Source organism: Oryctolagus cuniculus, chromosome 4 (genome assembly GCF_964237555.1).
Source record: "Oryctolagus cuniculus chromosome 4, mOryCun1.1, whole genome shotgun sequence".
Taxonomy (NCBI): Eukaryota; Metazoa; Chordata; class Mammalia; order Lagomorpha; family Leporidae; genus Oryctolagus; species Oryctolagus cuniculus.
In genome coordinates this window covers 132,327,658-132,354,972 of record NC_091435.1, presented here as the reverse complement: position 1 = coordinate 132,354,972, position 27,315 = coordinate 132,327,658, and the positions used below count along the sequence as shown (strand labels likewise).

General features: G+C 44.0%; 1 protein-coding gene across 5 annotated transcripts in view; it reads left to right on the top strand.

Moving 5' to 3' along the window:
* Window positions 1-27,315, top strand: part of HPS3 (HPS3 biogenesis of lysosomal organelles complex 2 subunit 1) — a 69,240-nt gene that overhangs the window by 14,654 nt on the left and 27,271 nt on the right. For 2 of the 5 annotated variants that reach the window (XR_011388153.1, XR_011388154.1), the window contains exons 1-5: window positions 5,915-6,248; window positions 15,705-16,199; window positions 16,740-16,911; window positions 17,005-17,090; window positions 22,927-23,119. Coding sequence is in view for 2 of the 5 variants with exons in the window: in XM_002716594.5 (XP_002716640.4) it covers window positions 5,918-6,248; window positions 15,705-16,199; window positions 16,740-16,911; window positions 17,005-17,090; window positions 22,927-23,119 (1,277 nt within the window). In the remaining 3 variants the exon portion in view is untranslated. Of the gene's footprint in view, window positions 1-5,914; window positions 6,249-15,704; window positions 16,200-16,739; window positions 16,912-17,004; window positions 17,091-22,926; window positions 23,120-27,315 lie in introns of those variants that run through there. The other 3 variants (XR_011388152.1, XM_002716594.5, XM_051859036.2) reach the window with 2 other exon arrangements.

The window sequence follows — 27,315 nt, the reverse complement described above, 5'->3', positions numbered from 1 at the left end:
CTTTGGGAAAAAGAGAAAGAGGGAGAGAGAAGGAGAAAGGTCTCCTGTCTCTCAGCCTGGAACAGTGATACTTAAAAGTCTGCTGAATGTAGGTTGGCAGTCTCTAGTGGGGTTCTCACTTGGGATACACCAGCCAGGCCCACAGTCACCCTTGGGACCTGCCTTGCTGCTGCCTGAACATACATTTATTTCAGAGACAGTCGCGGGTATCTGGCTATTGACGAGGTGTTGGCCTAAGGCCCTTGTTAGGTAAAAGACTAGGTTCAATTTCAATCTAAAACCTAAAGAGACATACTTGATAAATAACAGTCTCATGCATGAGAATTTGATTCAACTGTAACTGGACATTGGGTTTAAAGAAATTTCTGGTTTAACAGGTTTCCAATGAGATAACAATGGATAATGAGTGCTTGTTATAGCCCTTAAGGTGAATTTTGCAATCTCTGGCTTATGTCACTGATTCCAGCTATAATTTTCATAAACAGGAGTAGAATTCCATATAAATGTAATTTTGACTTTAGTTCAGATAAAGGTATAAAAAATGTCAGCATCTTAAGTCATCTAGGTGTAACTGCTAAACGTAAGCTGGGTAAGGGTAAATTAGATAAATGTGTCTAAAAGTAAACTTAAGTGCTCTTAGCACCCTAAATTCTGTGCAAAAGCTTTGGGTTTGTTAACAAATATGTTTTCATTTTTCATATGAAAAATAATTCAAGACTACTTGAAAGTAACTAATGTTAAAATGTGAAAATATCTTGATTTAGAGATTTTTAAAGGATTGGTTCAGTGTAAATTAAGGGAATTAGCAGATGGAAAAAGGTCACAAGTATAAAAAATGTGTTCTTAGTAAGGAAGATTAAGAATGAAGAAAGGACATTTTTGAATGAAGAAAAGACATGATTTGTAAGAATTACTTTAACATAATGCCTAGTTTACTATAGAGGGTGTGAGGAAGTCACAGAAAGTTATGAAAGAAATTTTTGGAAACAAAAACTATTAATCTATTTTTTTTGACATAGAATCTGATCCTCTGTTAAAGCAATGAGGTTTTTGCAATATGTACGTTAGTGAATATTTTGAAATTGTCTTAAAATTCTGTTTCAAAACAGCAGCATCTCCTTTTCATAGTTTTTAATTGGTGGCTCTGTCAGTTTCCTAGCCCACTACAGTAAGCTCTCTTCTCTTCCATAGTTCTGACTTCATTGAAAGTGTTTCAGGTTCTGGGATGATTCTATGTGCTAACTGTTAAGTTCAGGTTTTAATTTCTCATTTTGGTGACAGACCAAAAAGACGTAGATTTTGAATTCTGTCGAATCTATTGTGTTCTCTACTGTCTCTGTTAAGTTTGATTGTTTAAAAACAGCTGAGTCTTTATTAAAAGAATTATGTTTTATTTGAATATATGCTTATTTTAAACCATTTGGGTGATCACTTTATAGCCATGATCAAACCTGGTCCATAATATGTCATGATGTTAAGGGATCCTATTTCTACCAGATATATTAAACCTTCTTGGCATCTTTGAAAGGCATTCAAAAAATCATATTAAAGGTACTGTCAAGATGTGAAGTGGTGCTAAATTTTAAGTTATGATCATGAAAATTGCTACTGATACAAATGTCCTAAAGTTACAAAAGTCTAATTATCATGTTGTGTTGTTATCAGACATGATGGTTATCTTAATGAGAAAGGCTCAGAGTCCTAAAAGGGATAAATGTTCTATAAAATCCTACAGGTGCTTTAAAAAATAGTGTGGAGTAAGCAAATGCCCCTTCTTGTTGGTTAATAGGTTTATAGTTTTAAACATGGCTATTTAAAGTCTTTTGTCACCCATGGTTTTGTATTCCTCAAACATTAAATATCAGATTTACTCCTCATGGAAGATAGACCATTGTTGGTTCTGAGTTTAAATGTGTCCTCTTTTAGGTTCCAAAGGACTTCTTTTTCCCTGACCTCTGTTGTGTTCAGTACTTTGGGATAGTTCTGTAAGCACATAAAACAATAATGGAATACAGCTCCAATTGAGACAAAGTATGGTTAATTCAGGTTACTAAGAGCAGGAAGTAATTCTAATCAATTAGTAATTTTAAAAAAGTTAAAGATTTTAAGAAGCTGTTACTGAAATTGCTTTATTGTTCTATCCTATAATGTATGTGTTACATATGTGTACATATTGTATGTCTATGTGAAAAAATTTATTAAGAACTCTGTTTTAATTGGACTATAGATAAAATATTGCTCATATAAATTTAAACTGCTAAATTAACCCAAAATACATTTGGGTTCATGTGACCTAGATAAATTTCTATATCAGACGTTTTAAATTTGTTGGTAGAAAGAAATTACTGTGTCTCATTGACATATTTGTGCTTGGGTTTGCTGGTCAAGCAAGTTACACTTGTGTTAGATATTTAAGAAATGCTGCCAAATGCACATATTCTTGTCTTAAAATTTATAAAAGGCATTCGACCTTTTGGTAAGTGTTTTCCTAAGTTGATTTATTTGACAGTTAAAATTGTTTTCTAGGCCAGCGTCGCAGCTCACTTGGCTAATCCTCCACCTGCTGCGACAGCACCCTGGGTTCTAGTCCCTGTTGGGGCTCCGGATTCTGTCCCGGTTGCTCCTCTTCCAGTCCAGCTCTCTGCTGTGGCCCGGGAAGGCAGTGGAGGGTGGCCCAAGTGCTTAGGCCCTGCACCCGCATGAGAGACCAGGGGGAAGCGCCTGGCTCCTGGCTTCGGATAGGTGCAGCATGCCGGTTGTAGCAGCCATTTGGGGGGTGAACCAACGGAAGGAAGACCTGTCTCTCTCACTGTCTAAACTCTGTCAAGTAAATAATAATAATAATAATAATAAAGCCAGGCTTCCCAGGTCATTTACTGTCAATAACTTAACATCAATTGAAAACTTAGCAATTTTTTTTTTGACAGGCAGAGTTAGACAGTGAGAGAGAGAGACAGAGAGAAAGGTCTTCCTTCCGTTGGTTCACCCCTCAAATGGCTGCTATGGCTGGCGCGCTGCGCCGATCCGAAGCCAGGAGCCAGGCACTTCCCCCTGGTCTCCCATGTGGGTGCAGGACCCAAGCACTTGGGCCATCCTCCACTGCCTTCCCGGGCCACAACATTGAGCTGGACTGGAAGAGGAGCAACCGGGACTAGAACCCGGCGCCCATATGGGATGCCAGCGCCGCAGGCGGAGGATTAACCAAGTGAGCCAGGGCGCCAGCCCCAGAGCCTGAGTTGTTTCCTCGTTTCTCTATTCAAGATGGGAAACTGATTCTATTCTGAAGGACTCTCCATTGGGATGTACAGTGTGGTCCTTAGACCTTATACAAGGATGGCTTACATTTTTCTGCCCTTACCACACACTGGGGGCTGGTTAGTCTACACATGGTGGAAGCTTGGGAATCTACATATAGAAGACCAAATAGCATAGCCTAAAGGAGAGTTTAAGTTACAATTTCACAGCCAGATTTACTTGGCCATGGGCACAGGAAACAAGCGAAACCTCCCTATTTCAAACCAAACTAAGGGAGAGATTAAAAAGTTTTACTAATATCTCCAAAATTTATAGATAAAGTGGTCATCATGTTTGATCCTAAGGTAAGGACATAGCTCTCCTCAAGGGCATCTTCTCTCACAGGAAGAACGCTGTCTGAACACGCCTGTGGCCACCGATTTCTGAGGCCACCAAAGACTAGGGATGGGGTTGAGCACCTCTCTAGCTTGCATCCTCTTAAAGGCTTCCTCTGTGCTTTACTTTAACAGAGACAAGGAGGGAGAGGAGCAAGCTAGGCGGCAGGAGCAATGTAGGGACAGGTGGCAGCCAACTAATAGCTTTACAGTGATCTGTCATCAAGGAGACCCAACAAGCCAGCCCACCCCAAAGGACATTGGTTATCGATGTGGAAAGCGAGGAGGGCTTTGGCCTCTGAAGAGCCCTGTCAGCTCTGCCAGTCAAGAGCTGGGTCACTGGAAATGGAACTGCCCTGGGGTTGAAGGATGCCCAGGTCAGAACCACAGACCTTGTTGGCTCTAAGCTGAAAAGCCCTGCACCCTTCCCAGCCTCCAAAGTAACTACTGCTGTTGAGGAGATGGTGTAGGGTCAGTAACACAGCAAGTAGAATTGTAAATTTCCATTTAGACATGCCACCTACTGTCTATTCAGGCCAGCTTTCCTCCAAAGCCAGTTAGGTAATGGAAGTCAACAGAGTGCCTTCCCTAAGGAGGGTCGCACCTCCCTTATGATGCCTCTTCTGGTATATATCAAGGATCATACTCTGTTGTGCTTGTTACCCACTCTGTTCTCACAGTTACAGGTTTGATCCCCTTGCATTCATCACACTCAGGTTAAGCCAGCTCCACACCTGGTTGTCTAACCTGGATCCTGGGGAGCCACTGAAGCTCTGCTTGTTTAAGGATCCCCAACAAGTGACCACAAGAGCCATCCCCTCTGGGAAGTCCATGCGACTCAACACACCGACACCCTGCCCTGACCACACACTGGAGGCTGGTTAGTCTACACATGGTGGAAGCTTGAGGAATCTACAGCCTTCACTCCAGTGAACCTGGGGACCAAATTGTTAATGCATTGCGAAAACCTGGAAAACTTAACAAGGGACATCTGAGAATTAGAGTAATTAGGGTCACGGTGTCACTCTATTCTGTAGGGGCTGATAATGATGTTGATTTTACTGCTGTCTCTAGGTTTAGCTGAGGTCACCCAAAAGGACTGGAGCTGGCCGCAGAGAGTTGCTTTAGCCATGCTCTACACACGAGTAGTAAGTCTATTAGGAAAAAACCTTTTGTTTCTCTAAGTTCCAGAGTGCATGGTCCAGTTACTCTCCAAGGCACACGGGTTTTTGAGTTACTCTCCCACGATCTGATAAATCCTACCGCTTCAGCCACGTGGTCGCAGGGTCAACAGTCCATTGGCCTCACTTTCGATGGGTGTGCACTCCTAGATTTTGCCAAAGATAACAGCCGGCTGCTGCTCCTGCTGAGACACACTAATTACCGCCTGGCTGACATCTACTTCTGTGGCCGGCCCACCACCACTCAGCCCTAGAAATGGACCCAGTACTACACATCTGGATGGGTTCGCGAGTTCCAGGTTGTTAAGGTATCTGGCAGGTTTCAGTGTTGGGCCGCTGGTTCTGTTATTGATAGGCTGGTTACTTGTTTGATTAACCCGCCGATTGCCAAAGTAAAGCTCCAACTACTCACTGAGTACCGGCTACTAGAGGACTAGCCCCTAGAAGATGAAACTTCTAGAGGATTCTAAAAGCGCCCCAGAGGAGGGAATGTTACAGACTCCCTCCTGCTTGTTCGGGAGGGACAATAATAAACTGTGCCTTTCCTCCGGAAGTCGTGAGTGCTATTTGCAATACAACAGCACACAGGTTCCAGACCAAGGTCATACACAGTGTTTAGGTTGCAGGGCTGTCCTAAGAGCAGTGGACCCAGAGCCAGGGAGGGTCTCTCCTCGTCCTTCTATCTTCTGGGTCTCGTTCTTCTGTCAAATGACCACAATAAAGCCCAGGGCTCTTTAATTCAGCAACTGAATTGCCCCTTTGAACTAAGCCGTTGTATTAGTTCCAGCATTTCTTAGCGACTCTTCGGTGTGTGTTTAGTCCCGGGCTGAGGTATGTGCACCCCACTCAGTGTTTGTAGTCTCATCCTCCAGAAACTTCCGGGCTGCTGTGGGAACAAGGGTAACACCCCTGAAGTGAGAACAAAGGGGTACAAAAGAGCGGATGAACCAGGACTTGAAAGCGTACTCCAAAACCAAATCAGTCCTCCTGGCCAAAAGCACGTGAGGAGGGCCGCACCTCCCGCCCGGCTCCCGCCACGCCCTCGCTCCGCCCCGCTGCGGCGTCTTTACGAAGCTGAGCCGCCGGCTGCGGCCGGCTGGCGCTCACATGACCCGGCGCCCGGGGCTCGCTCCCGGAAGTGGCCCTACCTCGGCGGCCGGCGCGGGGGCTCCGGGTGCCCGCGGGCCGGGCAGGCCGGGCCAACCCGCAGCCGGCGCCGGGATGGTGCAGCTGTACAACCTGCACCCGTTCGGGTCGCAGCAGGTGGTGCCCTGCAAGCTGGAGCCCGAGCGGTTCTGCGGCGGGGGGCGCGACGCGCTGTTCGTGGCGGCGGGCTGCAAGGTGGAGGCGTTCGCCGTGGCAGGCCAGGAGCTGTGCCAGCCGAGGTGCGCCTTCTCAACGCTGGGCCGGGTGCTGCGCCTGGCCTACAGCGAGGCAGGTGAGTCGCGGCGGGGCCGGGGGGCTGGGGAGAGGGCGCCTCCCAAGCGCGTCGAGCGTCCGGGGCGGCAGCTCTGGGTGGGGAAGGGACGTGATCCTTCCCGGAACTTGCCGGGGTGGTGTCGGCGAGTCTGGTGGTTGATGTGGCCAAAGGTGCTCCGCGCTGTGTGGTTGTTGTGGCAACCGTCAAAGTGAGCCAGCTTCGGAGGGGTGGGAGGGGCGGGGACACTTGACTGCCTCTCTGCATCTGGTGGCCGCGCCGGAAAAGCCCGTGGCTGGGTCCCATGCATCCCCCACGCACACAAACCCGTCAGTGCAGAGAATTTCAAACACATACGAGAGTAGGCATAGAGAGAATAACATCCGACGTCTCCAGGTATTCCCAGCTCCAACAGTTACCCCAGCTCGGGGCCAGATCTTTCGCATCTATTCCAATCCTGTCCGTTGGTGAAACTCACCTTGTGTGCTGATTTTTAAGTGTGTGTAAATGGAACGTGGTCCTAGATTGCCCGCTCTGCTGTCTTAAAGAGCTGTGGGAGCATCGATTACACTTTTCCACCAGAAATGTGGAGCGAAACCAAGGGGGTAATATGTGGGTACATCCCCCGTTTGGGAGAATGCCTTTTCAGATTACCAAAGGATTCTCTCTAGGATTCTTTCAGCCGCCTAATACGTTTAAACTTTGATTCCTTCCGTTCAAGAGAGGTGGAAAGTTCAGTGTTTATGGTGCAAAATCCCCTGGCTGGGTACTAATGAAGTGGAGAGAGCCAGCCTGGAGAATTGGAGAGCTCTCCATAATCCCTGCTCAGCAGTTAGTTCTGTGTGAATGCTGAATCTCTGTTTTAAAGTAAGTTGATTTATTAGATCAGTGATTTCTAGATAAAAACTATGGGGTTACCATATATAATATCTAACTGTTCATTTTGTCAAGATGTATGTGTGTGTGTATGTGTGTATAATATATTAAGATGCATATTTTAAAATGAAACGCCCTACTTGTGTTTATGGTCATCATTATTTATAAAATAAAAAAATACCTAGCACCAAACATTGGATCCTTTGAATATTGTGACCAGCTTGCCATGCTGTCATTTTTTTTTTTTTCCTTGTTTTGACTGATAACGTCAACCGAAGCCTGCACTGGGCCACAGGGCTATTTGAAAATCACTCATGAGCTCTGTAAGTTACCTTTCAGATTTGGGTAGTTCTTATGAAATCTATTCTTGTTGAACCTTTGATAGTGTTGGTAGTTTCCCTTTTCACCTGCAAGAGTTCTGCGGTGTGACAAGCTCACCAGTTCCAACTTTAGCATGTGTGTAAAAGAGGCCCACAGGCAGATACATGAACCCATAGCGCATCTGCATGATTTGCTCCATTCTTCCAAATGGTCCCTTATTCTATAATTTGAAGTAGCAGGCATTATGTAAAACCTCTAGCTTTCTTGTCTCTCTGTGGTGTTTTCTAGGATCTTTGGATGCCCACTATATATGCATAAGAATTACCTGAGGAGCTCCCAAAAAGTCAGATGCCTAGGCCACTCCTCAGAGATGCGGTGTTTGTTTCTCTGGGGTGAGATCAGCCTTGGGGTGAGTCTAATGTGCAGCCGCTGACTTTGAGCCCCACTGGCCACAGGAAGCCGTGAGCGGCGTGACCAACTCATGAATGAGGCATTAGAGAACAAAGAGGTTTTTATAATGTATTTGGCTGCCTTAAAGAAAGATCAGGAGTCATGGAGGATGTCATTAGCATCATAGGTCATATAGCTCAGGGATAACTTTCAGTGCACAGCTTGAATTTCAGCCCCTGGGTTCAGATCCTATTAACTGACGCATAACTGAACATCAACAGGGCTGGCTCCTGGCTCTGCAAACATCCAGATAACTTGCCTTCCACTTCTCTGCCTTTTCCTGTTGGCTCCTTTCTCCTGATCACAGTAACAAGGACATGGGATTCCTGCTGTCAGTGCCCAGTGGTCATCCTCTGTAGCAAATCTCCCCATGTCAAAACTGGAAAGAATATTACAACAGTCATTTGTATTGACTGTAAATGCTTTCAGGTCTCTTACCCAAGCAGAAAACATTTTGAAGTTTGTTTTCTTTTTAAAAAAATCTCTATATTAGCTAAAAGCTAATCTTTTATAAAATTGGGGGCATTAGAGAGAAAACAGGTAACGTTTTTGAATAGATTGTCAGTAAGGGATGTGTATGTGAAGGGAAGAACCAGGTGACTGAGAACTCATTGCTCCTGAGGAAGACCTTATGGCCAAGATCAAGTGTGCGCAGCTCTGGTGGTGGACATCTGTTTAGTAGGGCGCTTGGTTGGTGGGGCAGATGGTCAAACATGACCACATGGTTCTTTTTGCCTGTCTTGAGCACAAATGTTATTAAACCATTACTAGCCCCTCTGCCCCCCTCCCAAGCCCTACTTTCCCTCAACTTTTTTTTAAAGGTTTATTTTATTTATATGACAATTATATATTAGAGACGATTATATAATTAGAGAGAATCTTCCATCCACTGGTTTATTCCCCAAATTGCTACAATGGCTGGGGCTGGACCAGGCTGAAGCCAGGAGCCAGGAGCTTCATTTGGGTCTCCCACATGGATACAGAAGCCCAAGGACTTGAGCCTTGAACCAGCGCCCATATAGGATGCCAGCATTGCAGGTGACTCCTTAATCCATTGCACCACAGCACTGGCCCCCTCGCAGCTTTTATGAAATCATAAGATATATTTTGATGCTTTGTATATTCTATCTGCCAGTGATGTCAATTTTATCATAAGAGTGGAATGTTTTGGGGCCAGCGCTGTGACGTAGTGGATAAAGTTGCTGCCTACAGTGCCAGCATCCCATATGGGCATCAGTTTGAGTCCTGGCTGCTCCACTACCGATCCAGCTCTCTGCTATGTCCTGGGAAAGCAGTAGAAGATGGCCTAAGTCCTTGGGTCCCTGCAGCATCGTGGAAGACCCGGAAGAAGCTTCTGGCTCCTGGCTTCGGATCGGCTCAGCTGTGGCCATTTGGGGAGTGAACTAGCAGATGGAAGACCCGCCACCCCCAACTCTTTCTCTGTCTGCCTCTGCCTCTCTGTAGCTCTGCCTTTCAAATAAATAAATAAATCTTTTTTTAAAAAGTGAAAGTTTATTTAAAAAATCAATAACTCTCAACCTCAGAGTCAAAATGATTCTGATTTTTTACAAATACTTATATGAGAGAGGGAGAGACAGAGATCTTTCATCTGCTGGTTTGCTCCCCAAGTAACTGCAATTACAGGTGCTGGACCATGCTGAGGCCAGGAGCCAGGAACTCCATCCTGGTCTCCCAAGTGGGTGGCAGAGCCCAAATATTTGAGCCACCTTCCTCTGCCTTCCCAGGCACATTAGCAGGGAAGCTGGACCAGAAATGGAGCGGCCGGGACTTGAACAAGCATTCCAGTATGGGATGTTGGCATCCCCAAGTGGGAGTTTAGCCTCCTATGCCACAATGTCAATGCCTAATGATTTAAAAAAAATATTTATTTATTTGAAAGAGTTGAACAGAGAGAGAAGGGGAGAGAGGGAGGAAGGGAGAGAAATAGAGAAAGAGAGAGAGAGAGAGAGTGAGCTCTTCCGTCCATGGGTTCACTCCCCCAATTGGCCGCAACGGCTGGAACGTGCTGATCAGGAGCCAGGAGCCTCCTCCGGGTCTCCCACGTGGGTGCAGGGGCCCAAGGACTTGGGCCATCTTCTGTTTTCCCAGGCCATAGAACAGAGCTGGATTGGAAGTGGAGCAGCCAGGACTTGAACTGGCACCCATGTGGGATGCCGGCACTGCAGGTGGTGGCTTTACCCACTATGCCACAGTGCCGGCCCCACTTAATGATTTTTTTAATTAATGAAGACAGAAGCTATTGTAAGAAATAAAATAAAGCACTAGACACAAAATATTTTAAAATTTTTGGTTCTGTGGCTGGCAGTGGCACAGAGTTAAATGACACCAGTGTCCCATATCAGACCGCTGGTTCAAGTCCTGGCTGCTCCACTTTGATCCAGCTCCCTTCTAATGTGCGTGGGAAAAAGCAGAGGAAGACATTCTACTGGGGCCCTTGCCACCCATGTGAGAGGTCAGGGTAGAGTTCCTGGCTGCAGGCGTTTGCTTGGCCCAGACTTGGCCAAGCAATAAAAATTTATTTTCTTTTTCTTATAAAAGATTATAAACTCTACAGAATCCTGTAGATTTATGTCCCCTCTCCAGCCGTTTGAGAGAGCATTATGGGAGAATAAGTGTTGGCTCTGGAACTAGCCAGATCCAGATGGATCCAGATGGTAAGTTCCAGCTCCGTCGTTTCGGCTCTGTTGGCTCTGTGCTATAGGCAAGTTACTTAGTCTTAGATTTCTGACCCACAACATGGGAGGGGAGGGAGATCCAGATCCTGAAAGGCTGTTGTGAGGATTAGCTGCGGGAACTAAAGCTTTTGTCATAGCCTTGTCAGATAGACGTGCTTAGCAAATGCTAACTCATCACTTACTTAGTAAATAATCTGAAAATATGCAACGCAACATGAGCACCATCTATAATTTGCTGTTAACATTAGTTGATATATGGACTTTACCAGTTGTAATAGGCATATATTTATAGATACCTGAATTAAAAGATTTGATTGTAATGGAATATTCTTAGTTTTAAAATTCTTTTTTTTAAAGATTTATTTATTTGAAAAAATTACACGGAGAAGGAGAGGCAGAGAGGGTGGCGGGGGAGAGAGAGAAAAAAGTCTTCCATCTGCTGGTTCACTCCCCAGCCACAACACCGGAGCTGGGCAAATCTGAAGCCAGGAACTTTTTCCAGGTCTCCCATGCAGATGCAGGGGCCCAAGGACTTGGCCGTCTTCCACTGTTTTCCCAGGCCATAGCAGAGAGCTAGATTGGAAGTGGAGCAACCAGGACTTGAACTGGCGCCCATATGGGATGCCGGCAGTGTAGGCGGTGGCTTTACCTGCTGTGCCACAGTGCCAGCCGTTTTAAAATTCTTTAACCAACTTGAATATGATACCAAAAGTATAGACAACAAAAGAAGAACAGATAAATTGGACTTGGTGAAGATGAAAGATTTTTGTGAATCAAAGGAGAGTAGATTTCAGTAGATTGAAAAATCAATTCATGAAATGGGAAAAAATTTTGCCAATCATATATTATAAGGATTAATATCCAGATTATATTAAGAACTACTACAACTAAAAAAAACCACTTTGACTAAAAAATTGGCAAAGGACTTGAGTAGACTTTTTCCAAAGAAAATATGAAAATGGCTAAACACTCAGGCCAGAGGGGCTGAACTTCACTAATCATTAGGGAATTCAGATCAAAACCAGAATAAGGTATTGCCTCACACCCATGGGGATGATTATTGTAAAAAAAAAAAAAGGAGAGAGAGAGAAGTGTTGGAGAAGATGTGGAAAAATTGGAACCCTTGTGCATTGCTGCTAGGAATGTAAAATATTATAGTCATTATGGAAAGTTGTATGGTGGTTCCTCAAAACAATTAAATACAGAATTATCATACAATCTAGTAATTCCACTTCTGGGTAAATATGCACAATAACTGAAAACAAGGACTTGATATTTATGTTTCAGTGTTCATAGCAACAAGAACCAAAAGATGGAAGAGTCCAAAGGCTTTCTACAGGTGCACCGATAAATAAAATGTATATACATAAACTAGGTTGTTGCCCAGCCATCAGAAGGAATGAAATTCTGACACATGCTGCAGCTTGGGTGAACCTTGAAGACATTCTGCTAAGTGAAATAAACCAGTCACGAAAGGACAAATGCTGTATGGCTCAACTTAAGTGAGGCACCAAAAGTAGTCATCTCCATCTTTGATAGAAAATCGAAAGTAGAGTGTTGGTTGCCAAGGCCTGGGAAGAGGAAGAAATGAAGAGATATGTTTAATGAATACAGAGTTTTTATAAAGATGCAAAAGTTCTGGAGATGGATGATAGTGGTGGCTGCACAGCCATGTGAATGGAATCAATGCCACTGAGCCACAGGCCTGGAAACAGTGAAAGTAGTAAATTTTATGTTGTATGTCTTTTTTTTTTTTTAAAAGAGTTATTTATTCATTTGAAGTTAGAATTACAGAGAAAGAGAGAAATCTTGTCTCCACTGGTTCACTCCCCAAATGACCACAACAGCTAGGGCTGAGCCATGCTGAAGCCGAGAGCCAGGAGCCTCACCTGGATCTCCCACATGGGTGGCAGGGGCCCAAACACTTGGCCATCTTCTTCCGCTTTTCCCAGGCCATTAGTAGGGAGGTGGATAAGAAATGAAGCAGCTGGAACTTGAACCAGAGCCCACAAGGGATACCAGCATCGCAGGAGGTGGCCTTAACTGCTATGCCACAATATCAGCCTGCATGTTGTATATCTGTGACCACAATAAAAAGAATTTAAAAAATCATTTACTGAGGAAATTTTAGGAAGATGGGGGCCTCAAAACATTTTTTTCTCCCACATTTTAATTTATATTTGAAAGGCAGAGAGCCAGAGAGGAAGTAGGGGAAAGAGATTTCCCACCTCTGGTTCACTTCCCAAAAGCCCACGACAGCTGGGGCTGGACCAGGTGGAAGCCGGGAGCTGGGAACTCAATCTCAGTGTCTAGGTGGATGGCAGGGACCCACGTACTTGAGCCAATACCACTGCCTTCCAGGGTGTGCGTTAACAGGAAGCTGGAATCCAGGTCAGAGCTGGGACTGGAACCCAAGTACTCTGGTAGGGAAGGTAGGTGTCCCAAGCGACAGCTTAACTGCTTTACCAAACATTCACTGCTCAAAGCATTCTGTGGACCCTAGCTCCATCCTACCTATGGAGCAAAATGAGCAAACTGATGGCCCCTGTAAATTATCTTGAGTATTTACGCATTCTGCCAAGGTCTCCAGAGGAAGAATAGGTTCAGACTCCATTCTGTGGCATCAAAAGGAACTGGCGTCAGGAGAAAGCTGCTCTCCTCTTGAAGGCTGCATCATTGTGGAGAAGAGGAGAGCATGGGCAGCTCAGTGCCTGTCTGGAGAAAGTGGATACGGCTGCCAGTTCGCTGCATTTGCATGGGAGAAGTCACTAAACAGCAGCATTTCGATTTCAGTTCATTGGCAAAGGGCTGATTTACTTGAGTATTGATAGAGTAAGTTATGCATTTGGAAGAACTGAAGTTACTGCGTCTACATACCCCACCCATAAAATTCTAAAGATTAAAAATTTAAATAAGGGACTGGTGCTGTGGCATAGTAGGTTAAGCCTTCACCTGCAGCGCCAGCATTCAATATGGGTGCCTGTTTGAGTCCTGGCTGCTCCATTTCCATTCCGGCTCTCTGTTAATGGCCTTGGAAAGCAGTAGAAGATGGCCCAAGTGCTTGTGTCCCTGCACCCATGTGGGAGACTCAGAAGAAGCTTCTAGCTTTGGATTGACCCAGTTTCATCCATTGTGGCCATTTGGGGAATGAACCAGTGGATGAAAGACCTCTCTCTCCCTCTCTCTCTGTTTCGCTCACTCTTTCTCTCCCTCTCTCTGTAATTCTTTCAAATAAATAAAATAAATGTTTTAAAAAATAAAAGATGATGCTTAGGATACCTACATCCCATATTTGAGTGCTTGGTTCAAGTCCTGGCTCCACTTCCAGTTCCAGCTTCCTGCTATATGTATCCTGAGAGACAGCTGGTAACGCTGAAATACTGGGTCCCTGTAACCCATGTGGGAGATCCATATTGAGTTCTGGGCTCCTGGCTTCAGCCTTGACCAGTTCCAGCTGTTGTGGCCATTTGGGAGATGAACCAGCTGATGGAAGATCTCTGCCGCTTTGCTTTTCAAATAAGTAAAAAATAAAACAGTACACATTGTCTCCAATATTCTCACCTTTGGCAGTGTAGGCAATTAAAATAAACCTTCCAGTAAGTGAATATATAGGTATAGGCCTGTTTACCACAATGTGAAGCAGAGTGGCAAAAGACTGGAAATTCATGAATATATATCAGCAGGAGAGTTGTTGAATAAATTATAGCACTTGTATATGTAGAATATTTGACAAATATCAGAAAGGGTAGATTGATAACCATGTGCTGAGTTGGAGAGAGATTTATTGATAATTTTCTGAAGTTCAAGATTTTAAAATATATTTAGTGTGTTTATATTTTGGTTAAAAAATGCAATACTGGGCCAGCACTGTGGTGTAGCTGGTTAAGCCACCACCTGCAGTGCAGGCATCCCAAATGGGCACCAGTTCGAGACCTGGCTGCTCCACTTCTGATCCAGCTCTCTGCTATGGCCTGGGGAAGCAGTGGAAGATGACCCAAGTGCTTGGGCCCCTACACCCTCGTGGGAGACCTGGAAGAGGCTCCTGGCTCCTGGCTTCAGATTGGCGCAGCTCTGGCCATTGCAGCCAATTGGGGAGTGAACCAGAAGATAGAAGACCTCTCTCTCTCTGTCTCTCTGCTCTCCTTCTCTCTCTGTGTAACTTTGCCTTTCAAATAAATAAATCTTTTTTAAAAATGCAGTACCACACGGTGATCAATGTTTACAGCTTGTATGAAAAAAGCAGGCCGGCGCCTTGGCTCACTAGGCTAATCCTCCGCCTTGCGGCGCCGGCACACCGGGTTCTAGTCCCGGTTGGGGTGCTGGATTCTGTCCCGGTTGCCCCTCTTCCAGGCCAGCTCTCTGCTATGGCCCGGGAGTTGCAGTGGAGGATGGCCCAAGTGCTTGGGCCCTGCACCTGCATGGGAGACCAGGAGGAGCACCTTGCTCCTGGCTTTGGATCAGCACGATGCGCCGGCCGGCGGCGGCGGCCATTGGAGGGTGAACCAATGGCAAAAAAGGAAGACCTTTCTCTCTCTCTCTCTCTCTCTCTCTCTCTCTCTCACTGTCCACTCTGCCTGTCAAAAAAAAAAAAAAAAAAAAAAGTATTGAAGGGCACACACTACGCTGCATGTTAACATGGGCTTCCCAGGAATAGTACTAAGGGGGAGATCATTATCATTACACTTTTTCATTTTCTGAATCTTTACTATTTTACTGTTTTGACTTCTTACAACAAATACGTGCTTTTTCTTGTTTTTCAGAGTTGTGACTTGTGGGAAGTGTAGAGGTTGAAGTGCAAATTAGGTCACAGTAATACTGTATCAGGAGAGCTTTGTTAGGCTTATAGATTTCTAAGTAAACAGAATTAAAATAGGGAATAAAATATAGAATTTTAGTATATTGGATGAATAATTGATAGGTTAAGGTTAAAATGGGAAGAACTTCTATTTCAGAACCTCAGTGCCTCATGTCAGCTAAAAACAGATCTAAGATTTCATTACTTAGGGTTTTGTTCTACTCAGTCTTGAATCCAACCATTCATGGTAGGATTCACTGATAGTTTCATTTCATGCCAGCAAAGTAAGTGGTGGTGTTTTAATTACAAGTTCTCACTGTAATCTTATTTCCTTTTTAGGAGACTATTTGGTAGCAATTGAAGAGAAAAACAAAGATACATTTCTGCGTGCTTATGTGAACTGGAGAAGCAAAAGGACTGAAAACTCTCGTGTGTGTATCCGGATGCTTGGGCACCATGTGGAGATGCCTGTCAGCGAGAGCTTCCGGGACCAGATGTCCATAGTTGAAATGCCGCTCTCTGAGGCCCCCTTGTGCATTTCCTGCTGCCCCGTGAAAGGAGACCTTCTTGTTGGCTGTGCAAATAAGTTAGTCTTATTTAGTTTGAAGTATCAGACCGTGAATGAGGAATTCTCAATATTGGACTTTGAGCGTTCTTTAATTGTGCACATAGATAGGATCACTCCTGTTGAAATTTCTTTTTGTGTTGGCTATATCGCTGTCATGTCAGACTTAGAAGTCTTAATCCTAAAACTGGAGTCAGGCACTAAAACTGGAGAGAGAGTTAACCACCATCCCCAGAAGCCCAAGAATGCACTGAGACAGACAGAAGAAGGTAAATGATGGATTTCATTTGCTTTCTTATTTGGGCATAGGGAAGACCTTCAGCTGAGGGCTCTAGTCTCAATGGTGCTGTGCAGCATTCTTTATGGGTTTAGTTATTCCTGGTCCCTTTATGACTTTGCTGTTCATATCTTGTTCTGAAGCCTGTACATGTATGTCTGTGTGTACTTGTTAGTAGAAGTAATGGAACAGCCACTGCCAGAAGAGGGACTTTTAGTCCTTGATCTTCTATTTATTAGTTCAGTAATCTTGGGTTAGTAACACCATCTGTTAGTTTCAATTTCCTTGCTTATAAATGGGAATTATAATATCTGGCCTGTTGAACTTTATCATTTGTTGTGAGGAATAAATGTTCAAGTGCTAAGGCCTCAGAAACCACAGTACCTCATAAATGTGTAGAACAAGTGAACACATAAATAAAATTTATTATATTTCTGTGTCACTAGTGAGACAACATTGTGCAGTCTTACTTTCCTTCAAGCAAGCAGTAGTACTTAAAAGTTGTTAAATTCTGAATATTTTATTTTTTAAGATACTAGTAATGAAACCTCACAGCTAGAGTCGGATGACTTTGTTATCTGCCAAAAGCCCATGGAGCTTCTTGGTGAACAAAGTGAACAGTCTGGAATATCTGTTACACTGGAGTCTACAGGATTATCTGATGAAAAAATAAAATATTCCCATGTTCAGCATCTGTTTTATAGGTACGAGAAAGCTTTTTATTCATCAGTATTTAATGTGTCCCCGCTTAAAGCACATGGAAATTAGATTTATCCCTCTCTCTTTTAAACCTGCAGACGTTTTGCACCTGATATTTCCTTCTATGTCTTAACGGATGACATTAAGTTGCATTCCCTTCAGCTGCTACCTATTTACCAAACGGGTGAGTACGGCAGTGCTGCAGGACAGGAGATGAAGAGCTCTGGGCTGGGAGGGGGACCAGTGTGGATAGTAGATTTGATTCTTCTACTGTGTCTGCTTAAGTTGCTGGACACATTTCTTAGCAAACACCATGAGCCCCAAAAGAGAAGTTATGTTTTCTAGGAGAAGTGAAAGCTTGGAGAGGATGTGACAGACAAAACTGATTTCCCTTTTTGAAATGGTCTCCAGGCTCAAAAAGGGAAATCAGAGCCCAGTGAGAGCTGAGGCTTATCTAAGTGCCAGCTGATTGTTTGACAAAACTTCTGATGACAGCCTTGTGATTAAGAGGGAGAATGTGGATGGAATGGAGACTCCTTTGGAGTATGGTTTACAACACTGCTGCATGTTACACTTACATGATTATTTAAAAAAATACTGATGCTGAAGCCCTGTAGGCTGCTGATTCCGACATCACTGGTCATTTGTGGGGCCTGAGCATATGTATTTTTTTTTAAAGCTCTCTAGGAGTCTAGTGTGCAATAGTTTGAGAATCACCAATTGCTATACACGTAGCTCTGGCCAGTTGAACACTTTTAGATGGCTTCTAGAAAAAATATAAATATTATTCTGATTAGATGCCTTTATAGCTTTCATTTTTATCCTTTCAGTAAACATTTATTGATTACTTACGGTGTTGAGAATCGCACTGAATACTGGGGAACCAGCAATGAGCAAAAGCAGGCAAAGTCCCTGCACTTATGGAGCTAACTGTCTTAATGGCAGTAGGCAGCCATTAATTGAATAATAGCCACACTTACACCAAAATGAACGCTATGTGAGAGCCTGTAACAAAATATCCTGACTTTGTCCTGCAGTCAGGGAAGGGCCCCTGAGAAGAGGACCTCCTGATGGGTGCATTGGGCTGGCTTGGGAGTAGGAGTTGGTACAGAGGAGAGGAGAGGCCATTCTTGGTGGAGGAGGCAGCCAGGCTGTATGGTGAGGGGAGGATTTTATGTTTGAGAACTGAGAAAAGCAAAACTGAGTGAGTAGAGCAAAGGAGGTGGGTGTAAGACATGGCTGGACACCAGACAGGACCAGTCACCCCGTAAGCTGTTCGTCCAGTTGCCCTTGGAATAAAACTCCAGTCCATTCCTGTGGTCTACATGGCCTTCACCCGAGCTCACCCCTGTTTCCTGTTCTCCATCTGGAGTGGCCTTCCTCTCTTTCTCAGACAGGCCAAATACACTGTGGTCTAAGACCCCTTATTTGCCTTTTATAGGCCTAGAAGTACTTCCCTCTTATGGTGCATGACTTGTGCATTTAGGGTCATTTAATTCACAACTCAAATGTAACCTTGAAGTGGGTGTTGTGGCATAGCAGCTTAAACCACCACTTGGGACATCTGCATCCCATATCATAGTGCCAGGGTCAGGCCTTGAATCCAGCTTCCTGCTTTTGCAGATGATGGCCCAAGTTCTTGGGTTCCTGCAGCCCAAATGGGAGACCTGGATGAAATTCCTGGGTCCTGGTTTCTGCCTGGCCTACCCTGGCTATGGAGGGTATTTGGGGAGTCAACCAGTGGATGGAAGGTCTCTCACTCGATCTCTCTCTTTCTCTGTCACTCTGCTTTTCCAATAAATAAATCTTTAATATATATATATAAATATATATAACCTCATCATGGAGGACTACCCTGATCTCTAATTTTTTTTTTTTTTTTTTTTTTTGACAGGCAGAGTGGACAGTGAGAGAGAGAGACAGAGAGAAAGGTCTTCCTTTGCCGTTGGTTCACCCTCCAATGGCCGCCGCGGCTGGCGCGCTGCGGTCAGCGCACCACGCTGATCCAAAGGCAGGAGCCAGGTGCTTCTCCTGGTCTCCCATGGGGTGCAGGGCCCAAGGACTTGGGTCATCCTCCACTGCACTCCCGGGCCATAGCAGAGAGCTGGCCTGGAAGAGGGGCAACCGGTACAGAATCCGGTGCCCCAACCGGGACTGGAACCCGGTGTGCTGGCGCTGCAAGGCGGAGGATTAGCCTGTTGAGCCGTGGCACCGGCTCCTGATCGCTAATTTAAAATATCTTCACACACTGTGGGATTCACTTGTTTATTCTCCATCCCAGTTCCCATCACTAGAATGAAGGCTTTGTGAAAGTAGTTGCCTCATCTTGTGCGCTATTTTATATATCCCTAGAAACAGACTTCCACTAGGTGCCTAATGATAGACAAATGAATAGATGGGTGTATTTGTATTTGAGCTGGCTATTATAGATGAATAGAAGTTTTAGAAGATGGAGATTTTTCATAAGATACTACACGGGGGAACCAGCATGTGCAAGGTATAAGGTAATCATGTGTGTTTGGAGATCAGTGAGCAATTATTTGTCTGGAGCACCCATGTGTGCAGGAAAGAAGATGGTTGACTTTGGGCCAGTTGTGGAGGGTACAGAATTGGATTTCTCATACTAATGAGTGTCCTTGAAAGAGGTCAATCAGAGGAGTATTTTTTATTTATTTTTAAATATTTATTTTATGTATTTGAAAGGCAGAGTTAAGAGGAGGGAGAGGAAGAAAGAAAGATCAAGAGCTCTTTATCTGCTGGTTCACGCTCCAAATAACTACAACAGCCAGGGCTGTGCCAGGTCAAAGCCAAGGAGGCCGGAGCTTCTTTGAGGTCCCGTGCGGGTTCAGGGGCCCAAGCACTTGAGCCATTTTCCATTGCTTTCCTGGCACATTTGCAGGGTGCTGGATTCAAAGTGAAGCACCTGGGTATTTATTATTTAAAGATTATTTTAGTTGAAAGGCAGAATTACAGGGAGGGAGAGGGGAGACATAGGGAGAGAGATTTTCCAGTGCTGGTTCATTCCCCAAATACCCTCAATGGCCAGGGTTGGGCCAGGCCAGAGCCAGGAGCCAGGAGTGTCATCCAGGTCACCTACTTGGGTGGCAGGGAACCATCTTCAGCTGCTTTCCCAGGCGCACTAGTGGGGAGCTGGACTGGAGGTAGAACAGCCAGGACTTGAACTGGTGCCCATGTGGGATGCAGGTGTTATAAGTGGTGACTCCCAAAGGAGTACTTGTTAAAAAAAATCGTGATAATTTAAACTTGCAGTCACCTATACAGAGAAACTAGTACAGTAAACTCCCTTCTAGCTGTTCACAGCTTCAGCAGTGTTGCTCGTGACTGTTCCTGAGCCGTGCCAGGTTACTTTGATATAAATCTCAGCGTTCATACCATTTTATCCATAAATATTTCAACACATATCTCTAAAAGAAAGAAATTGTTTTATTTAAACCAAAAACACCATTTCACATTTTCACAAAAATTCCTTGATTTCATCAAAATGTCTAATCAGTGTTCAGATTTCTCAGATTGTCTAAAAATTTTTTTTCTATAATTCATTTGTTTAAATCAGATTCCAAATAGTAAGGTTCATATATTGCCATTGGTTGTTATATCTTTTTTTTTTTTGAAGGTTTTTATGGCTCACACCAATTCTTTTTATTTACTTATTTATTTATTTATTTATTTATTTTTGACAAGCAGAGTGGACAGTGAGAGAGAGAGAGACAGAGAGAAAGGTCTTCCTTTTTCCATTGGTTCGCCCCCCAATGGCCGCTGCGGCCAGCACGCTGTGGCCAGCGCACTGTGCTGATCCGAAGGCAGGAGCCAGGTGCTTCTCCTGGTCTCCCATGGGGTGCAGGGCCCAAGCACTTGGGCCATCCTCCCCTGCACTCCCTGGCCACAGCAGAGAGCTGGCCTGGAAGAGGAGCGACTGGAACAGAATCCGGTGCCCCGACCGGGACTAGAACCCGGTGTGCCGGCGCCACAAGGCGGAGGATTAGCCTAGTGAGCCGCAGCGCGGGCCAATTGCTCTTTCTTTTGAGTTTCTTAACATACAAGGGAAAAAAAAAAAAAAGAAAAAATATACAAGGGGCTTCAAAAAGTTCATGGAGCAGTAGAATTAAAACAAGTTTATTTTGGTGCACAAAAACTTTGAAATCCTTGCATAGTTTTTTTTTTTTTTTTTTTTTTTTTTATAATATGTGTTTTGTCATGGACCTTTTGAAGACTCCTCAGGTAGGCTCTCCCTTCCTTTCTTTTTCTCTTTTCATTGCAGCATATTTTGCAAGAAATTGGATTTTAAAAAATTTTTCAAAGTTATTTGAGGCCGGCGCCGCGGCTCACTAGGCTAATCCTCTGCCTTGCTGCACTGGCACACCGGGTTCTAGTCCCGGTTGGGGCGCCGGATTCTGTCCCGGTTGCCCCTCTTCCAGGCCAGTTCTCTGCTGTGGCCAGGGAGTGCAGTGGAGGATGGCCCAAGTGCTTGGGCCCTGCACCCCATGGGAGACCAGGATAAGTACCTGGCTCCTGCCTTCGGATCAGCGCGGTGCGCCAGCCGCAGCGCCCAGCCGCGGCGGCCATTGGAGGATGAACCAACGGCAAAAGGAAGACCTTTCTCTCTCTCTCTCTCTCTCACTGTCCACTCTGCCTGTCAAAAAAAAAAAAAAATTATTTGAGAGGTAGAGTTACCGATACGTATAGAGAGAGATAGAGAGGAAGGTCTTTCATCCTCTGGAATACTCCCCAAATGACCACAATGGCCGGAGCTGAGCTGATCTGAAGCCAGGAGCCAGGAGCTTCCCCCAGGTCTCCTGTGTGGGTGGCAGGGCCCCAAGCACTTGGACCATCTTCCACTGCTTTCCCAGGCCTTTAGCAGAGAGTTGGATTGGAAGAGGAGCAGCTGGGACATAAACCAGTGCCCATATGGGATGCTGGCTTCACAGTGCCCACCCAGAAATTGAATTCTTACCCTAAAATTTCCTACAGTCTAAATTTTACAGATTGACTCTTCACAGTGTCATTTGGCATGCTCCTGTATCTGCTGTATTTGCATGCAAGTTGGCACTTAGAAATAACTGCCCCCTGACTAGTATAGCAGCCTAGCTGTAGCTTGCTATTGAGTTCCTGAAATGTGACCAGCATATCTCAGTTTAGAGCTATGCAGAAATATAAAATACACACTAGATTTCGAATACTTAGTAAAAAAATATATAAAATATAAAATATTTCTTTTTTGTTTATTGCTTGTTGAAATGATGTTTTTGATATGTTGGAGTCAAACAATATTAAAATTTCAGCTATTTTATTTATTTGCATTTATTTTATTTATTCAAAAGAGTTATAGTTAGCTACAGAGAGAGAGGTCTTCCATTTGCTGCTTCACTCCTGAAATGGCCACAATGGCCAGGGCTGGGCCAGGCCAAAGCCGGGAGCTTCTTCTGGGTCCCCCATGTGGGTGCAGGGGCTCAAGTACTTGGACCATCTTCTGGTGGTTTCCCAGGCACATTAGCAGGGAGCTGGATAGGAAATAGAGCATCTGGGACTCGAACAGGCACCCATATGGGATGCTGGCACTGCAGGAGGTAGCTTAACCTACTGAGTCACAGTACTGACTCCCTATTTTTATTTTTTAAATGTGATTACTAGAGAACTTTATAGATCTGGCTCTCATTGAATTTATAATGACAGTGCTGATATAGACTCAGAATTAGACAAATATTACTGTTACTTTTTGGTAATATAGTATGTTGAGCTGTGCTGGAAAACATGTGGTATCTGGGTAACCCTTTTGGGGATGTTCACAGCCACTGAAGGTTATTAACTAAATTTGTTAACTTAATAGGGCTTGCAAAATGATGCTATTCTAATTATATCACTCCTGTGGAACTGGCATTCTTCTATAAAGAGTAACTTCCCCGTAGCAACTCGGGTTACTCACTGATGAAGTCTACCTAGAAAAGTCCAAATATTGATTCTTTTTATTTGCTGGTATTTATTTCTTTGATTTTTGTGTGCAGGTTCTCTTACATCGGATGGAAAAACCTTGTCTCAGGAAAAGGAGTTGCTGAGTCTCTTCTGTTTTTTCTCATTACCTCACGTGGGCTATCTCTACATGATTGTCAAGTCTGTTGAGTTAATGTCCATCTACCAGTACTCAGAGAAGGCTCAGCAGGCAGTGCTCACACCACAGTTTCTGCATGTCATCACAAGGTACTGTGACACAGTCACTTGTTGGCCTTGAAGTCACTTATTTTTCCATAAATTCTTGAAGTGCTCACCCTGAATCTTGAACTGAGAATTATCAGAGTTGATGGAGATCATCATAAATTACTGAATTACATCTGTCTTTTCAGATCTGTCTTTTGGTGGCCAGTACCTGCATTTTGAATAATAAAGATTCAGGCTCTGTTCTTGTCTTTGTTCGTTTCCTTAGACTGGGTGGGGAAATCTCAGGTTCTTCCTAAAGGAAGATTTTCATAAGGAATTCTAATAAACAGTTAGTGGCACCAATCAGAGTGTCTCTTTAGATTCCTTTTTAGATTGCCTAAACTTTTTTCTCTCTCTGCCTGTTCTTTCAGTATGAGTTATTTCCAGTTGTTCAGAACTATGAAGTGCTGGAAAGATGACCTGATTCCATCGTCCTCATTAGTACTGGTGGGGAAGTAATGACAGAGAGAGTGGAAGGATTAGCCAGAGTCATGTGGCTGCTTAGTGACAGGTATCTTCTGAGTTCCCTTACCCTAGTAGGATCCTAACTGGGGTTTAAATTTTTTTAAATTTTTATTTTATTTTATTTTTTTTTGACAGGCAGAGTGGACAGTGAGAGAGAGAGAGACAGAGAGAAAGGTCTTCCTTTGCCGTTGGTTCACCCTCCAATGGCCGCCGCGGCCGGCGCGCTGCGGCCGGCGCACTGCGCTGATCCGATGGCAGGAGCCAGGAGCCAGGTGCTTCTCCTGGTCTCCCATGGGGTGCAGGGCCCAAGCACCTGGGCCATCCTCCACTGCACTCCCGGGCCACAGCAGAGAGCCGGCCTGGAAGAGGGGCAACCGGGACAGAATCCGGCGCCCCAACCGGGACTAGAACCCGGTGTGCCAGCGCCGCTAGGCGGAGGATTAGCCTAGTGAGCCACGGCGCCGGCCCCTAACTGGGGTTTGATCTCATTTCCTTTCATCTCACTGATGCATTTAGTTCTATTTCCTGTTTTTTTGAACTTAGATTATATTCAAAGCATTGCCTTGGGCCCTCTGATCAAGCACCTGTGACTAAGGTACACCAGCTGCTTTCTAATGCAAAAATGGAAGGCCAGAGACACCCACTAGAGGAACAGACACTTTGAGGCTCCTGAAAATCTGTTAAGATTTTGGAGCCAGTGTTGTGGTGCCTATTAGAATGCCAGATTGAGTCTTGGCTACTCTACGTCCAATCCAGCTTTCTGCTAATGTGCATCTGGCACCTCTGTGGGAGAGCAGGATGGAGTTCCTGGCCCCTGGTTTTGGCTTGGCTGGAGACCTGGCTGTTGCAGCCATTTGGGGAGTGAGCCAGCAAACGGAAGATATCTCTCTTCTCCTCCAACCCCGCCATTCAAATAAATCTTTCAAAAGTATGTTAAGATTTCATGAAATTGGCATAGATATAAGGAGAAGGTAAATTCTGCCTGAGTCATGTGGAGAAGTTTCATACAGGTGATTGTATTTGAAAAACCTGTATTTGAAAACTAGTTAGAATTTTGACAGATGGCGATTAGAAGACATGGGCATTACAGGTAGTGGGAAGACTATAAACAAAAGTTATATCCAGATTTTTTAAAAATATTCAATAGTCAGTTGCACAGGACAGCAATTTTCTTTTCTTTCTTTTTCCCAACTGCGTGGTAGTATCAGAATCTCCAGCAGGTGCTGGATTCAAACTGCATAGAACCCACCTGAAGATTCTGATACCTGCTCCTAGTGGGAGTGCTACTCTTTCCTCTTGATTTGCAGTATAAGCAGAAATGTTACTGATAGGAATGTGTTTCTTATATGAGCAGTGTGGAGATAGCTATTTTTTTTTTTTTTTTTTGAAAAAAAAAATCTACTTCCCTAAAAGTATGTGTAGTGGTATTTTTTTTAAAATGGAGAAGCTAAAAAACAGAGAAGTGGTAATAATGCTTGTGAAATAGCTTAAGGCTTTGGAAATTAAGGAATTTTTCAAGGTATTGGCTACAGAAAGTGATGTAATCACAGTGTCACAGTATTGCTTTAGGAAAATGAGTGGTAGCCGTTATAGAGGATGGATTGAACATGAATAGCCAAGCTATTGGAATGGTTCAGGAAGGAATAATAAGGGGCTATAGAGAGGTGGACCAGTGACAGTGAGAGGAAAAGAAAGGATAGATGGGAGAGGCTTCCGTGGAAAATTACAGTGCTTGGTGACATGGCAAGACTGGAGGAGCCTTGAAAACCTACCAGCATACTATGGAAGAATGAAAGCTGGTGTAAGGTGGGGATAAAAAGGTGGCTTAGGCATTTGAAATTAAGATGCTTCTGGAAGATCAAGCATGAATGCCTAGTGGGTTTTGGACACACAGATTAGAGAGGAAAGCATTTTATTACCATCAAACAAAAGCTGACTATCAAAGTGGCAAGCATGGCTCCAAGAATGTGTAGACAGAGAAGAATCATTGGAGAACTTAACTCTGGTGGTGATCATGTTTAGTAAGCAAGAAGAGGAAGAGAAGGATCTTTAAGGATGAAGAACCTACAAAACTGTAATATCTGAGAAACCAAGGAAAAGAAGAGGAAGGAGGAGGAATCAAAATATTAATTTTGGTCAAAGTAAAGATGCAAAGACTATCCATCTTTTAACTAGTCATCATTTTAACTATCTGAGGACACTGAGAATTTAGTGGGCCCAGTGCATTTGTTCTTCTCTGTCTTTTGTATAAGTCATGAACTAGTTTAGGATACAGAGTCATGAAAACAGGTTGAGCATCTCTTATATGAAATGCTTGGGAACAGAAATCTTGTGGAATTATGGATTTTGGAATATTTGCATATACATATTGTACCATTTTCGGGTTGAGACCCAAGTCTAAAAACAAAATTCGGGGTCAGTGTTGTGGGGCAGCAGTTCAAACCATCACCTGCATGCCTGTGATGCTGGTGTTGATGCTGGCATCCCATATGGGCGCTGGTTTCTGTCCCAGCTGCTCTACTTCCAATCCAGCCCCCTGCTAATGGTCTGGGAAAAGCAGAAAAAGATGGCCTAAGTGTCGGGCCCCTGCTGCATACATGGAAGACCTGGAAGAAGCTCCTGGCTCCTGGCTTTGGCCTGACCCAACCCTGTTCGTTGCAACCATCTAGGGAGTGAACAAACAGGTAAACATCTCTCTCTCTGTCTCCCTCTCTCTCTCTGTAACTCTGACTTTCAAATAAATAAATAAATCTTTTTAAAAATATTAAAATACAATAAAACAAAATTTTTTCACCTTTCTTATATCCTACAAATGTAGCCTGAAAAAAATTTTATACAATTTTTTTTTAGTGTATCTGCATTTTGACTGTGACCTGTCACATAAGATCAGATGTGGAATTTTCCTGTTATGTCACTGTCAGCACTCAAAAAGTTTCAAATTTTGGAGCATTTCAGATTTTGAATTTTCAGATTTGGAATGTTCAATTTGCATTTTGAGGATTTGGTGGGAATTAAAATTTGTGAATTTTCACTGTCTTCAGGTAGAAAATTACTAGAGTTTTCCTTTTTTTTTTTTAAAGATTTATTTATTTTATTTGAGAGGTGGAGTTATAAACAGAGAGAGATAGTGACAAAGAAAGGTCTTCCATCCTCTGGTTCACTCCCCAAATGACCACAATGGCCAGAGCTGAGCCAATCTGAAGCCAGGAGCCAGGAGCTTCTTCCAGGTCTCTCATGTGGGTGCAGGGGCCCATTTTCTACTTCTTTCCCAGGTCATCACAGAGAGCTGGATTGGAAGTGGAGCAGCTGGGACTTAAACCGGAGCTCATATGGGATGCAGGCACCACAGGCGGTGGCTTTACCTGCTACACCACAATACCTGCCCCATCCTAATCCTGTTTCTACATCCTCTATTGTTGAATGTGTATAATTTAAATTTTACTCAATAGATATAAGAATATTTTTTAAAGTTCATGGAAAAATTAAAGATGTTTATTTTGGTGCAAAATATTTTGAAATTCATGCATATGTGAGGTCTTAAATAAGTTCATGGAAAGTGTGTATTATGAAAAAGCTATGCATGGGTTTAAAGATTTTTTTGCACCAAAATAAATTTACCTTGAGGCTGGCATTGTAGTGCAGTGGGTTAAGCTGCCGCTTACGATGCCTGCATCTTACATCAGAATGCCAGTTCAAGTCCTAACTACTCTGCTTCCTTTCCAGCTCCCTGATAA